Genomic DNA, 16,894 nt, shown 5'->3' on the forward strand with positions numbered 1-16,894 from the left:
ATAAAGATCAGTTTAAAAGGAGCCTGAAAGACTTACTACTGGCCAACTCCTTCTACTTCATTGGCGAAATTTTTAATAGAAACAAATGATGTATTTATTCATACTATTAGTATTGTTATTTCAGCTTAAAAAAAATCGACATGTTCCACATCCACGAGGATCTCCTCAGCACGGATCTATGGAACTAAAAACTAATCTAATCTGGGTGAAGCCGTGGGTTTTACGACGACACGATAAAAGCATTCAACAAAACTTGTTACGTGAGCTTATAGTGGAAGACGTCAAGTCGTACATCAATTACTTAAGAATGGATGAGCATACGTTTCTGTATGTGCTCAATGAAGTGTATCCTCATATCACAAAGCACAATATTCACTTAAGAACTGCTACATCTTCAGAAGACAGGCTCACTATAACATTCCGATTCCTTGCTACAGGAGAGGGTTATGTTAGGTTAGATTAGGTCAGCGCCTCATCAGCTTCAGGCATCTCTATTAATTTTGTAGTTGTCGGCACACACCAATTGTATTTACCGGCAATGTTTATAAAAACACTACAGACGACAGAACGCTGCAGCGATGCTAGCGCCCCATGTGGTAAAATGTCATACTGCAGTGAACAGAAGACAAGCGGTTTCTTTGATCAAATCTACAGCGAGGCCCTAGATTTGATCAAATATTGGACGACATTTGACAAAGTCCCTATTACACTATCAAATATCTTTGACAAAGATATTGGACAAAGATATTGGACAAAGAAATTTGATAGTGTAATACCGGCCTAAGGAATACTAGGTCTACAACTTTGCTTCCGCCGTTTTTTCTCGAAGTTCGGGGCTTTATTGTGAAAAACTTACAAAAAAATTACGATTCATAGTATTGCCCATCGCTGGCCACTACATTCTCCCATTTTTCGGACAGCATACGAAATCCCGTGGCGGAAGAACTGGGCGTCTTTTGTGAGGATCCACGAGCAGATTCAATTTTGCACTTGTTCATATGATCGGACGTGCTGGTCAGCAAGAATGTATGCCACTGATCGAAAAACGTAGCCAGAGAGAGCAACGTATAGAGGATACGGTGGGAGGGATACGACTTCTCATTTCAACGTTTTCATGTAATATTTTGACGGGTTTTTCGACATGGGGCCGAGCACTGACCTGCTGCAAAATGACCTTTACGTGTCTGTCGCTGTATTGTGGCCGTCTGTGTTTCAGTGCTGGGCTCGAACGCATCAACTGCTTTCGATAATGATGTCCTGTGACTGTCTTCGTCTGTTTGAGTAGCTACCAAAACGCTCTGTCTTCCATCGTCATGGCGGTCTTAGACATCAAAATCACCGTTCTTGAGGCGTTGAAAACAATCTCTGTACGTTCTTCCAATAATAGTTCCCTCACCATTGGTCTCACCCAGCATTTTAAGAGCCACAGCCGCAGATTTTTTCATGTCAAAGCAGAAAATTAAAACTTCCCGCAAATGGCGAGAAATGGGTACGTGTGTGAAATCTTATGGGACTTAACTGCTAAGGTCATCAGTCCCTAAGCTTACACACTACTCAACCTAAATTATGCTAAGGACAAACACACACACACACACAGCCATGCCCGAGGGAGGACTCGAACCTACGCCGTGACCAGCCGCACAGTCCGTGACTGCAGCGCCTGAGACCGCTCGGCTAATCCAACGCGGCAGAAATGGGTACGTAAGTTGATGTACTTAATCGAGAATAACCTTATGATGCAATCACAAATCGACTAATATTTTTATGGCATTATTTTTACAGATGCCTAAGCTTATTGTATTACACCTATGGCCATCCACCCGAACCCCACTTGCCACTACTGCCGTCTATTGCAAAACGGAGGAAGCAAAGTTGTAGACCTAATATTTGTGTCCTCGCAAGACAGAGTGGGAATATGTGCGTAAGAGAACTACAACAATGGTATGGGCACTGCTTTTGGCCAACAGCTGGTCAAAATAACTTGCTTTTGCTTGAGTCCTAGTCTGTGTATAAAAATTGTACTCCTTTAGAACAAAGTATCTCTCCTCAAAAGTGCGTCACATTGCAATTCATCCCTTATGGAGCCACTGGACGAACTCAGCCTCTGGATGTTAAGCTCCATGACAGACTGTTTCCCATTCGGCTGCACGCCATCACATTCCATCAGTTCTCACCATCCCATTACACCAATATTATTCTGTATGAGTTCTTTATGAGTAGTTACCTAGCTGAACGTCCTGCACTGTTTGTAACTCGCAAGGATTTCATGTTCGATCTTCGCGGTGCGAATCTTTGTTCAAAAATGGTTCAAATGGCTCTGAGCACTATGGGACTTAACATCTGAGGTCATCAGTGCCCTAGAACATAGAACTACTTAAACCTAACTAACCCAAGGACATCACACACATCCATGCCCGAGGCAGGATTCGAACCTGCGACTGTAGCAGTCGCGCGGTTCCGGAGTGAAGCGCCTAGAACCGCTCGGCCACCGCGGCCGGTGCGAATCTTTGTAATCACTGTGTCGCACCATTTCTCATTCGGCATTCATGGTGCAAGTCAAATGGTTTGTTTTCAACATTTCTCGAATGTCGACGATGTCCATTTTGTGAAGTGTAACACATACATCCCATAGATGGTTAATCGTGGCACCTCTCGGACACTCATTTTCTGTCGCACTCCAGATGCGCGTGGTGAGTCATTTTTGCTGTCGTAATTGGTAAAACAACACTTTCAAATGGGTCTTACCAAATATTGCACTTGCAACCTCATGCTCAAGGATTTCCTCTGCTCTACTTGCATTCAATTTTAAGTGGTCATCCAATTTTAAATCACTCTCTACGTATACTCATAGGTATTTTAAACACATGAATACTTCCACTGATAGTGTAATCATACAATAATGATCTTTATTACTATTTCCGCACAATATGTTACATTTGATTATGTTGTGCGTCGCTGGCCACTCCCTGCATTAAGTGTCGATCCTCTGCAGGTCCGCCTGTATTCTGCTACAATTTTCTAGCAAGGTGACTTCTCTGTAAACGGCAGCTTCATCCGCGACAAACCCCAGGAATTTCTGCCATTACCGACTAGCTCATTTATACAGGGTAAATCACGTAAAATTTGCATCGCAAATATTGCTATTGATGTGTGGTTTTTCACACAATGGATTGGAAGTCTGGGGGTCATATTGTTAGTCAATCAAAGGATTGTAATAATACTTGGAAAGTGTATTTCTTGTGTAAACATACACTTTTTTAATCTAATAACGCCTATTGTGAAACACTCTCCCTGAATAGAAAATTAGATTTACACGAAATTAAGAAAGTAGAGAGAAAAATTATTAGAAAAATCCTAGGACCACGATACACACAAGATGGATACAGGCTGCAGACTACCGAGACAACCGAAAAAATATCAAACATCGAGGCAGATATCAGGAAGAGGCGGATGAAGTTTTATGGACATATAGACAGATTACCTGGAAACAGGTTAACTAAACGTCTATTGGACTATATGACATCACTTAAGGCAACAATACCCTGGGTAACTGAAGTTAAGAAGGATTTGAAAAAGGCAAAAATTGACATAACAAACACATCAGACCGGGATACATTCAGAAGAAAAATCGACAAGTGGAAGTTTACTCCAGAGACGGAATCTAAACCTTTCCGACCAAAGTGGACCGAAGAAAGGAAGAAGGCCTTTGGGGAGGCAATGAAGAAATACTGGGAAAATAAGAAGAACATTAAGAAATGTTAATCACCTGCTTATCGTTCTCCCATGGGGACATTCGCTAATAATAATAATAATAATAATAACGCCTATTGACATTAACAACTAAAAGTAAGGTAAATTACGAGGGTAATCCCAAAAGTAACGTCTCCTATTTTTTTATAGGTACAGAACTCTGCTTGTGTGACAGTTGGTCACACTGTTATGAAAATGTGTGTGAAATCTTAAGGGACTTAACTGCTAAGGTCATCAGTCCCTAAGCTTACACACTACTTAACCTAAATAATCCTAAGGACAAACACACACCCCCATGTCCGAGGGAGGACTCGAACCTCCGCCGGGACCAGCCGCACAGTCCGTGACTGCAGCGCCTTAGACCGCTCGGCTAATCCCACGCGGCGCATTGTTATGAAGAGTGCTTCACGAGCTGTGTGTAAACATGCGCACGCCGCGCTGAGGCGCTCAGTCTTGGCTTGGCAGCCATTGACAATGGTGCTCCTGTTGGATGTTACACGCCATTCGCCAATTGCGCGCAGTTATTCGGTTTTTGAACTCAAAGGGCACTGCGCCGACTGAAATCCATTGACGGACGTGCACGGTGAGTCGTGCATGGATGTTAAAAATGTTCGTAAGTTGTGTAGAGAGTTTGCAGGTGGTCGGACCGAATTTCACGACGAGCAAAGGAGCGGGAGACCGTCAATTTCTGAGGAGACGGTCTTGAAGGTTGAGCACAGCATGCGTGAAGATCGGCGGATCACACTGGATGATCTCTGCACGTTGGTTCCTGAGGTTTCCCCAAGTACCGCTCAGAATTTTAACGGAAACATTGAACTACCGGAAGATGGGTGCCACGCATGCTGACTGAGGACCACATGCGGCAACGAGTCGATGCTTCCCGCGCATTTCTTCACCGCCTTGCAGCTGAACAGGACAACTTTCAGGACTCAGTTGTCGCGGGTGACGAAACCCTGGGCATTCCACTTTACACCTGTGACCAAGCAACAATCACGCCAGTGGCGGTATTCTTCTTCCAAAGCCGCGGAAATTCGAACAAACGCAATCTGCCGGTAAAGTCATGGCAACCGTTTCTTTGGGATCAGAAAGGGGTATTGTTGGTCGACTTTATGCCCACTGGGACCACAATTAACGGCTGACAGTTACTGTGAGACTCTGAAAAAACTCAAACGGGCAATTCAGAACCGGAGAAGAGGAATGTTGAGCAAGGGCGTACACATTCTCCACGACAACGCTCGCCCACACATCGCTCGGCAAACCTTTGCTCTCCTGCAACAGTTCCAGTGGAACACAATCACCCACCCACCCTATAGTCCTGACTTGGGGCCCAGTCACTGTCACCTGTTCCCTAGGTTAAAAGAACATTTGGCCGGAAAGCGATTCAGCTCCGACGACGAAGTGAAAGAAGAGGTTCATAACTTTCTGAACAGTATGGCGCAGAGCTGGTACGACATGGGCATACAAAAACTGGCACAGCGTGTACAAAAATGCATCGACAGAAATGGTGATTATGTCAAAAAAATAGCTAAATGTTCAAGCTGTATACTGATGTCCACCATTGAAGAAATAAACAGGTCTATGTACTTATAAAAAAAATAGGAGACCTTACTTTTGGGATTACCCTCCTAGAATGTCAGTGGTGTTTGTTGCAAGATTCTAGCGCTACCTGTTTATGAGATACTATATTTTGAAAACTTTCCACAACAAGACTTGTACAATACCTGTGGCAGCCACCACTGAAAAACACAAGTGCATCCACTAGTTATGTGGATTCTGACCAGAAACGAGACAACTGTCTGTCACAGGTTGTGTTCAAATTGACCCACTGGCAGGGACAATACGTGCTTCCAGTCTGGTATGAAACGACTTCTGTACATATGCTAGCATTTCAATGGAGATGTTGTAGTGGGACGAAATTGAAGCGTCACCCATCCACCAGTGTCAGCCCAGTTTGCAGGTGAATATAAGTTTAATTTAGTTTTGTTTATGTATTTTTGTAATATTTGTAATGGTTGTGAATTGTCTAAAGTTTTTTATTTATTTTTATGTTTCATGTGCGGAGAGGGCGGCGCAACGAACGGAGACAGCATCTTCGCTGCCGGGACCAGAGAGAAAATTGCTGACCACTATATGTCGCGGGTCGACAGCCAAAGAGCAACAGAAGATCCTGAAACCGAGTTGTTGCGTCGTACTTCTAAAAACCAAATAATCGAGAATTTGTAATGTTTTGTACAACAATGATATCATAGGAAGTTTAATCTTATTGAAAATGTTAGTTTTGTCTCGTCAAGGCTCAGGTTCACGTCTGTGTGTAGGAAGATAATAAACTAGTGGATGCTATTAAAGTTGAAATACGTGTTCCGAGGATTTATTTATGAAGAATTATGTGAAGGAATTAATAACATATTTGACAAGATTATTGAATTTTGACAGCGTTCATCACGACTTTGAATCTCAAAAAGTTTATTCAATGTGGTCCTAACATCGATTAAATCAGATAACGTGTATCAATATAATTTCTGAGGAGAAACAAACGACATCTAAAAATTGAAAAAAGTTTACGCAAACCAATTGGCCCGAGTGACGAAATTCTGTGCATACGACTCAAATGATGTTTTACAGTTTCGTTCAAGAACCATTCTGAGACAATTTAAAAAGAATATAAATAATTTTGAAGTGGGTTGTAACTGACGTAGGTGACGAAGTCTACACATGGTCATATGTCAAATGAAAATCATTTAAACAAATCTATACGTCGTTACACTACAATGTCCGAGCAGGCTTCAGTAATACGTCGTTGCGTATCATACTCTTGCAGAGAGCATCTTTCAGCTTCCCCACAGAAAAAAGTCTGCAAGCGTCAAACGCAGGGAACGGGCCGGCCATGGTACACATCCTCTGTGTCCAGTCCAATGATTTGGAAACAATTAATGAAGAATGCTGCAATACTTTGTGCACTAAGGGCTGGACAGCCATCATGTTGGTAGTACACGATCCTCGTAGTATGCAGAGGATTGTCTTCCAGCATCCATTAGGAGGCCACGACAATTGTGTACTTTCAGTGTTCCATCTATGAAACACTGACCTTTTGAGCTGATGGTCCACTACCCCACACCACACATTTACGCTTCATGGACGCTGACGAAATCAACAGGTATTTTCAATAGACCATTAGTGCACGTTTCGGCGGTTTACCTGGCCATGATTGATAAATGTGGCTTCATCACCGAACAAGATTTGGCCTATCACACACTAACTGACTAGCAAGTCACAGAACACACATGCACACTGCATGCAAACATCTACATCCATAATCCGCAAGCCACCTGACGGTGTGTGGCGGAGGGTACTTTGAGTACCTCTATCGGTTCTCCTTTCTATACATAACATCATCGTACCTAGCAACTACACAGGATGAATGGCACAAACAAGTGTTGGTGTGGAAACTTTTCAAAAAAATCATATCTCGTAAACGAGTCACTTAAGAACCCTGCAACAAACACCATGACTTTTTAATTTACCCCACGTTTGGTCAGTTGATGTCAATAGACATTGTTCCACTTAAAAAGTGTACTTCTGCACGAAAAAATACACTTTCTAAGTATTATTACAATCTGTTGATTGGCTACAACACGAGCCCCTGACTAACAGTCCATTCTGTGAAAACCACACACCTACAGCACTTTCCGTTTCCGCCATACTTGCGGTGCAAGTTTCAGGTGAGCTACCATGTATATACGGTCATACGTAGTACTTCTCCTATAACATTCTCTTGGTCCATGCCCGAAGTTACTTTTACATCTGAAGATTCTGTTCACTCAGAATGGTATGCTGTCATGTGTTTGCTAGGATCTCTTCAATCAAATCACATATCTGGTCTGATATTCTGTAGGCTCGTCTTCTGTTCATTAGGTGGCCACGCAGAAGTGTATCGAATGCCTTCCGTGGCACCAACCTGGGCGCTGGTGGCTGCTGCTTTCTGGGTCTTCTAAGCGATCGCTGTTTGTGTAACACCTGTCCATTCCTGTAGGGGAGATTTTTGGTCTCCAGACACGTCACAACAGGTGAGTATCAAATGTGTCCCGAAATTCTAAAAGAGACTGTATCGGCAATATAGGTCTATAGCTGGCTCAGTTAGTCAGAGAAGCCACTGCAGCTATTTGCAAAAAGGGAAACGTTAAACTAACGAAGAGTGCTGTATCACTGTATAAATGTTGCAAGGAGAATCACAACTGACCCACACTTTCACACACAGTTAGAGAGACGGACTATGCAGTACTTACCTCCTCATCTTTGGGGGATTCTTCTTCTGTTTTCATACCCACACTCTCGGGGAGAAAAATCTGAAAAATCAGAAAAGAACACCAGTTAGCTCTTTGTTTGCATCCTTATTAATAAGCGCTGCGTTGGCGATTGTTGAGCTTTGCACTTTCCACCCAAATGAACCACAGGCTGCGAGTGGTGTGGGTAGATTCCAAAATGGGAATTTGAATAAGTTAAGTACCATTTGTTACGACCATAAAACACAAACACCGCCCGAACAGGGCTTGAGGCCCAATGGTACCGACTGGCCGCTGTGTCACTCTCACTTGATGTGGATGCAGAGGGGCATGTGGTCAGCACACTGTTCTCCCGGCTGTTGTCAGTTTTCCTGACCGATGCCACTACTTCTCACTCAGGTAGCTCCTCAACTGGGCTCAGAATGGCTGGCCGTTTGCCAACAGCACTCGCAGACCTGGACGGTGACCCGTCCAAGTGCTAGCCAAGCCTGACAGCGCTGAACTTCAGTGATCTGAGGGGAACTAATGTTACCTCTGTGACGAGGCTCGTTACAAACATGGCGGTAAAAAGGGAAGGGAGATGGCCTTACAGACTTGATGCTGTACATCGTTTTGAAGCCACAGTGGGCGGGGCCTGCCGCCATTTAAATGAGCCGAAACATTAGCAGACTACTGTTTACGATTGCTTCTTGTTCATCATATCTGTCATGTGCATGTAACAGCTGTTTTAAATACTAAAAATAACGGTACAGCTGTACACTGACAGGAATCTCATAAGTTTTTATACTGTCAGAACTTGCACCCTACATTATTAATTATTAGGCACATAAATCTTCATACAGCATAAATAATTATTTTCAAGAAACATTATGTGAATTATACTTGACAAGTAAATCCAATTAAGACAGTCATAATGAAACTCATTTGAACTATATACAGTTCTGGAAGGACCTAGCAGCTAAGTACATAATGTTCTTGTTGTTGTTGTAGTCTTCAGTCCTGAGACTGGTTTGATGCAGCTCTCCATGCTACTCTATCCTGTGCAAGCTTCTTCATCTCCCAGTACCTACTGCAACCTACATCCTTCTGAATCTGCTTACTGTATTCATCTCTTGGTCTCCCTCTACGATTTTTACCCTCCACGCTGCCCTCCAATACTAAATTGGTGATCCCTCGATGCCTCAGAACATGTCCTACCAACCGATCCCTTCTTCTAGTCAAGTTGTGCCACTAACTTCTCTTCTCCCCAATCCTATTCAATACTTCCTCTTTACTTATGTGATCTACCCACCTAATCTTCAACATTCTTCTGTAGCACCACATTTCGAAAGCTTCTATTCTCTTCTTGTCTAAACTATTTATCGTCCATGTTTCACTTCCATATGGCTACACTCCACACAAATACTTTCAGAAACTACTTCCTGACACTTAAATCTATACTCGATGCTAACAAATTTCTCTTTTTCAGAAACGCTTTCCTTGCCATTGCCAGTCTACATTTTATATCCTCTCTACTTCGCCCATCATCAGTTATTTTGCTCCCCAAATAGCAAAACTCCTTTACTACTTTACGTGTCTCATTTCCTAATCTAATTCCCTCAGTGTCACCCGACTTAATTCGATTACGTTTCATTATCCTCGTTTTGCTTTTGCTGATATTCATCTTATATCCTCCTTTCAAGACACTGTCCATTCCGTTCAACTTCTCTTCCAAGTCCTTTGCTGTCTCTGACAGAATTACAATGTCATCGGCGAACCTCAAAGTTTTTATTTCTTCCTCATGGATTTTAATGCCTACTCCGAACTTTTCTTTTCTTTCCTTTACTGCTTGCTCAATATACAGATTAAATAACATCTGGGACAGGCTACAACCCTGTCTCACTCCCTTCCCAACCACTGCTTCCCTTTCATGTCCCTCGACTCTAATAACTGCCATCTGGTCTCTGTACAAATTGTAAATAGCCTTTCGCTCCCTGTATTTTACCCCTGCCACCTTCAGAATTTGAAAGAGAGTATTCCAGTCAACACTGTTAAAAGCTTTCTCTAAGTCTACAAATGCCAGAAACGTAGGTTTGCCTTTTCTTAATCTTTCTTCTAAGATAAGTCGTAAGGTCAGTATTGCCTCACATGTTCCAGTATTTCTATGGAATCCAAACTGATCTTCCCCGAGGTCGGCTTCTATCAGTATTTCCATTCGTCTGTAAATAATTCGTGTTAGTATTTTGCAGCTGTGGCTTATTAAACTGATACTTCGGTAATTTTCACATGACAGCACCAGCTTTCTTTGGGATTGGAATTATTATATTGTTCTTGAAGTCTGAGGGTATTTCGGCTGTCTCGTACATCTTGCTCACCAGATGGTAGAGTTTTGTTAGGACCGGCTCTCCCAAGGCTGCCAGTAGTTCTAATGGAATGTTGTCTACTCCCGGGGCCTTGTTTCGACTCAGGTCTTTCAGTGCTAAGTACATAATACATATATAAATTTTAGGCACCAAACACATCATAATAGTTTCAGTTATTGTCAAGATTGGTCAATGTAACTATCATGTTCTTTGTGTTGTGCTGAAATATTGCACAATGCATTTATTTAAAAAGTGGTGGTGTAGAAACTGTCAAGAATGAATGAACAGATACTGATACGTTAAAAAGGCAACAATATTCCAGCAGCTTTTACTGGAACAAAAAGACTTGAACTTATTAATTGGAAAGCATAAACAGGAACCACCACCTTAGACAACGAGACAACCATCACAAGATAAGTGACATTTAGATGGTAACGGAGGTGCTACATAATACACTGAACAGCCAAAGAAACTGGTATAGGCATGCGTATTCAAATACAGGAATACGTAAACAGGCAGAATACGGCACTGTGGTCGGCAACGCCTATGTAAGACCACAAGTGTCTGGCGCAGTTGTTACATCGGCTGCTGCTACAACGGCAGATTATCAAGATTTAAGTGAATTTGAACGTGGTGTTATAGTTGGCGCATAAGCAATGGGACATAGCATCTCCAAAGTAGCGATGAAGTGGAGATTTTTATATACAACCATTACACCAGTGTACCGTGAATATTAGGAATCGGGTAAAACATCAAATCTCCGACACTGCTGCGGCCGGAAAAAGATCTTCCAGGAATGGGACCAACGACGACTGAAGAAAATCATTCAACGTGACAGAAGTGCAACCCTTCCGTAAATTGCTGCTGGTTTCAATGCTGCGCCATCAACAAGTGTCAGCATGTGAACCATTCAACGAAACATCTCCGATTACTGCATGACACAAAGCTTTATGCGCCACCTGGTATTGTCAACACCGATATTGGACAGTTGCTGACTGGAAACATGTTGCCTAGTCGGACGAATCTCATTTCAAATTGTATCAAGCGGATGGATTTGCATAGTTACATAGACAATGTCATGAATCCGTAGATCAAGAATGTGAGCAGGAGACTGTTCAAGCTGGTGGAGGCTCTGTAATGGTGTGGGGCATGTGCAGTTGGAGTGATATGGGACCCGTGATGTGTCTAGCCACGACTCTGACTGGTGACATGTACAAGGGTGAGTCAAATTAAAACCTTAAATTTGTAATAACAAATCGAAATTTCGCGTTGTCATTCTGTAAGTTGGTAATTGTGCTACAAGCAGCGTGCAGAATGACCTGTAGGTGACAGCATAGTGCAGATGCACACATACCGTCGCAGTATCAGTATAAAGATGGCCGCTCCCACTTGCGACTTGCACCACGGAAGAACAGCGTTCTGTTATTCGGATTTTGCATAGTGAAGGTGTGAAACCTATTGAAATTCATCGACGAATGAAGGTTCAGTACGGTGGGGCATGTTTTTCACAGCAGCAAGTCTACGAATGGAGTAGGAAGTTCCGCAAATGGTGTGACTTCAGTGGAAGATGCTCCTCGTCCAGGTCAGGCACAACGGGTTGTGACTCCACAGAACATTGCAGCAGTTGAAGCCATGGTGAAGGAAAACCGCCGAGTGACACTGAATGACACTGCAGCATGTTTACAGATTAGTCATGGGTCAGCACACCAAATTGTGCATGATGTGCTCCAGCTTCACAAAGTGTCTGCAAGATGGGTGCCACGGCAGCTGACTCCTGAAATGAGAGAACGACGTGTCGATGCTTGTGAAGAACTTCTTCGGCGCTTTGAACGAGAAGGTGACGGCTTCCTTGCAAGAATCGTTACTGGGGACGAAATCTGGGTTCACTTCCATCAATCTGTAACGAAGAGAGCGAGTAAGGAATGGCGCCGTTCCTCATAACCAAAACCAAAGAAGTTTCGAACAGAACCATCAGCAGGGAAGGTTATGCTGACTCTCTTTTGGGACGAAAAAGGCGTCATTTTGGAGCATTACATGCCTAGAGGGACCACTGTCACTATTGCATCATACACAGATCTCCTAAAAAATCATCTGCGGCCTGCAATCAAATCAAAGTGACGTGGATTGCTGTCAGCAGGTGTCCTTTTGCAACATGACAATGCAAGGCCCCACACTGCCTGTACAACAGTTGCAACAATCACAGACCTGCATTTTGAGCGTCTTCCTCATCCACCACACTCACCAGATCTTGCCCCAAGTGCCCGTACATTTGGACCACTCAAAGACGCAATGGGAGGGAAGAAGTTCCGTTCTGATGAAGAGGTACGCCACGCAGTGCATGAGTGGTCACGTGGACTACCAAAAGAATTTTTTCTAAACGAATTTATGCACTTTGTAAGCGCTGGAGGACTTGCATTGAGCGTGGGGGAGATTATGTTGAAAAGTGATACAGCTTTGTACCACTTCTGCACAGTAAATGATATTTTAAAAAAATATTTAAGGTTTTCATTTGACTCGCCCTCATATATAACCATTCCGTCTGATCTCCTGCATCTGTTCATGTCCACTGTGCATTCCATTGGAATTGGGCAATTCCAGTAGGACAGTGCGACACTCCACACCTCCAGAATTACTGCAGACTGGCTCCAGAAACTCTAGTCTGAGTTTAAACACTTCCACTGGTCACCAAACTCCCCAGACATAAACATTATTGAGTGTATCTGGGTTGCCTTGCAATGTGCTTTCAGAATAGATCGCCATCCCCTCGTACTCTTACGGATTTACATACAGCCCTGCAGGATTCATTACTTCAGACATTAGTCAAGTCCGTGCCATGTCATGTTGCGGCACTTCTGTGTGCTCGTGGGGGCCCTACATGATATTAGACAGGTGTATCAGTTTCTTTGGCTCTTCAGTGTACTAAAGACATCAAGAAATTTCACACAGTTAATTAGTTTGTTTCATGGACATGGTTCATTTGCACAATAAGAAGATTTGCACCGATTCATGTGGCTAAACTAAGGTGTTTTAGGAGTTCCAAAATGTGATTTCTCCAGTTTAAATTCTCATTAATATGGATGCCTGAGAATTTTTAGATTTTCGCTCTATTTATTACTTCCTCAACATGTGTTACCCTAGATGTGCAGAACTGAATATGTTGTGTCTTTTTAAAATTGAGGGTGTGGCCATTCACAGAAAACTCATAAGTAAACATTCATTTGTAATTTATTCATTCATTCACATGCACATCATGTTACATAAGTCAATACTTCTTGATTTCTGAAAAGAACCTGACACAGTGCCCCAGTACGGGCTGTCATTGAAGGTACAAAGACACAGAATAGGTTTATCAGATAAATGAATAGCTCAAAGACTTCTGAAGTAACAGACGCAGTATGATACATTCACAGCGAATGTTCATCAGACACATGAGTGTTGTCAGGAATGCTCCAGGGAAGGATAGTAGGACTGTTCTTAATTTCTACATACATAAATGAAATGTTTCCTGATGACAAAAGGTGTACCAGACAGTTCATCACTGAATGACAGCAGGAGAATATAAGATGACTTGGTTAGAATTTTTATAGGGTGTGATGAATGTCAGCTTGTTACAATGGGGAAAAAAAGGATTGCTAATGCAGATAAATAGGAATCACATTGCTTAATGCTCAAATACGGCATAAGGAGTGTGGCACAATCATGTTGATTCAGTATCTAGGCATAATGTTGCAACGTGATATGAAATAGAATGAGAATGTAAGGACTACAGCAGGGAAAGCAAATGGATGGCTCTAGTTTATTGGGAGGATTTTAGGAACATGTGGTTCATATGGAAGGAGACAGAGTACACAACACTAGTACGATCCATTCTTGAGCACTGTTCCAGTGTTTGGGATCCACGACAGGGTGAGTTAAAAGAAGACATTGAAGCCATTCACAGGCGGCCTGCTAGATTTGTTACCGGTAGGTTCAAACAATATGCAAGTATTAAGGAGGTGCTTCAGGAACCCAAAGCGGAATCCCTGGAGGGAAGGCGATGTTCTTTTTGAGGAACATTACTGAGAAAATTTAGAGAACCAGCATTTGAAGTTGACTGCAGAACAATCCTACTGCCCCCAATGTATATTTTGCATAAGGACCATTGCTCTGAGCACTACGGGGCTTTATATCTGAGGTCATCACTCCCCTAGAACTTAGAAGTACTTAAACCTATCTAACCTAAGGACATCACACTCATCCATGCCCGAGGCAGGATTCGAACCTGCGACCGTAGCAGTTGTGTGGTTCCGGACTGAAGAGCCTATAACCACTAGGCCACAGCAGCCGGCCATAAGGACCATGAAGATAAGAGAAATTAGGGCTAATACAGAGGCATATAGACAGTTGTTTTTCCTTCACAGTATCTGCAAGTAGAACAGCAAAGAAAATAACTAGTTGTAGTAGTAGTAGTAGTAGTAGTAGTAGTAGTAGCAGCAGCACAGGATACCCTCTGCCACACCCCGTATATTGGCTTGTGGAGTATGTTTGTAGATGTAGATGTAGGAGGAGAACCTTTAGAGGTGTGAGACAAGTCAAGTTATACAAAGTACAATTAAAAAGTTCTAATTCACAGGTCGCACAGCCCATAATCGGCAAGACAATCAGGTTAAATCGCCACGAGCATTGAGGGCAATCACACCACTGATACACCAGACTGAAGATACCCTTTGGTAATACACTGAGTCCTGCTGACTAAAAAAGTCTGTAACTGCCTGCTGCACATTCTCTTCTGACATGAACCACTGTCCTTGTGATGATTGCATGGGGAAAGATCAGAACTATAGGCTGGGTGCCCGAGCGTCTCCAACTTCAGTTGGCAAAAATGGTTCAAATGGCTCTGAGCACTATGGCACTTAACATCTGAGGTCATCAGTCCCCTAGAACTTAGAACTGCTTAAACCTGACTAACGTAAGGACAGCACACACATACATGCCCGAGGCAGGATTCCAACCTGCGACCGTGGCAGTCTCGCGGTTCCGGACTGAAGCGCCTAGAACCGCTCGGCCATCGCGGCCGGCTCAGTTGACATAACTTCTGCGTTACGACATTTTTGATATGGGGAAGTGGATTAATATGAAGCAGAAGCATCCCTTGTCACAGACCATACCACTGTTGTGTTTTTCAACAGACGTGCTGCCCCACGCCGATTCTTTATTGTCTGGTGGATGTTTACGGGTGTCTGTCCTTTGGCAACTGAGAAAGGAATAACAGTACATTGGTCCTACTTGGACGCATTTGGTAATAATGTCACTACAGTTCGTGTTTCCGCATCTACTGCAAGCTCGTCATGGAGACATAAATGCCACACGAAAGCATTGCTTTTATGTCAATGCTTATACTCCCACATTGAAGTTGTGCTGTGTTGGATATGCACTATAGCAATGATCAAAAACTTTTTGATCGCCCCTCATACATTAACACCCAGAACCAACGACTGCTATCTACATTGTAAACTGTACTCACAACAAATTATGAGTATCACAAACTGATGATTACCAGTATATTAATTACTTATATATTGCTTCATGTCAGGAGAAAAACAGCTGCCTTGAAAAAGGCTACTGCTCTTTCTCCTATGCTGCTCAGCTGCTGTTATTACCTAACACTTCAAACAAAGCACTTCAACTTTACACATACCACAGTCAGTGTCTGTATATTGGGAAAGCCAAGATCTATCTGACATAAATATTAGAGATACACATAATTAACATTCCCTAGTCTCAGTTTTCTATAAATTGTGGGAGTTGCTAACTAGATACTCTTTTACTTTGTTCGAATCCTGCTTCGAGCATGGATGTGTGTGATGTCCTTAGTTTAGTTAGGTTTAAGTAGTTATAAGTCTAGGGGACTGATGTTCAGTCCCATAGTGCTTAGAGCCATTTGAACCATTTTTACTTTGTTTCTGAATACGTGGGGATGTTCAGTTTCTCACCTGATGTCCAATGGCAGCCTGTTATAAATTTTTACCCCAGAATATAAGACTCCATGAAGCTTACACAGTGACTCATAGTCTGTATGGAAATTATTTCTACTTCTAGTGTTGTGGTTGTGAATTGCTGAGTTCATCCTAAATCCATGCTTGCTATTAACCACATATACCACTAAGGAGCAAATGTACTGGCATGTAAAGGTAAGAATCCCTAGGTCGCCGATGGGGGCTCTGCAAGATTTCTAGTTGTCAACTTTAAGCAATATTCTTGTTGCACACTTTTGTAGAATGAACACTTATTCCATCTTAGTCGCAATGACCCACAAGATTATGCCACAGACCAGGATTAACTGCAGGCGAGTATAAAGAAGGCAGAGTAGGCAAAATAGGCGGTTGCTTAAGGCAGCAGATTTTAAGGGCCAGTGGATTTCAAGGGGTGGCTCATGAGCCATTACATTTTTTCACAAGTCTTGAAACAAGAATGGCAAGAAACAATAAAAAGCAGCGTATTCTGTGTCCCATGTTTATCGTTTAATGGAACATTACAGTTTGC

At 42.7% G+C, this 16,894-nt stretch overlaps 1 protein-coding gene across 3 annotated transcripts in view; it reads right to left on the reverse strand.

Annotated features, from left to right (window-relative positions):
• The window catches only part of LOC124720393 (zinc finger protein 70-like), a 280,865-nt gene that overhangs the window by 176,159 nt on the left and 87,812 nt on the right, over positions 1 to 16,894 (reverse strand). For all 3 annotated transcript variants that reach the window (XM_047245735.1, XM_047245734.1, XM_047245733.1), the window contains one exon: positions 8,034 to 8,093. In XM_047245735.1, coding sequence (XP_047101691.1) covers positions 8,034 to 8,041 — 8 coding nt within the window. In that variant the 5' untranslated portion in view covers positions 8,042 to 8,093. The remainder of the gene's footprint in view (positions 1 to 8,033; positions 8,094 to 16,894) is intronic.

The sequence above is a fragment of the Schistocerca piceifrons genome, chromosome 11 (assembly GCF_021461385.2).
Source record: "Schistocerca piceifrons isolate TAMUIC-IGC-003096 chromosome 11, iqSchPice1.1, whole genome shotgun sequence".
Lineage (NCBI taxonomy): Eukaryota > Metazoa > Arthropoda > Insecta > Orthoptera > Acrididae > Schistocerca > Schistocerca piceifrons.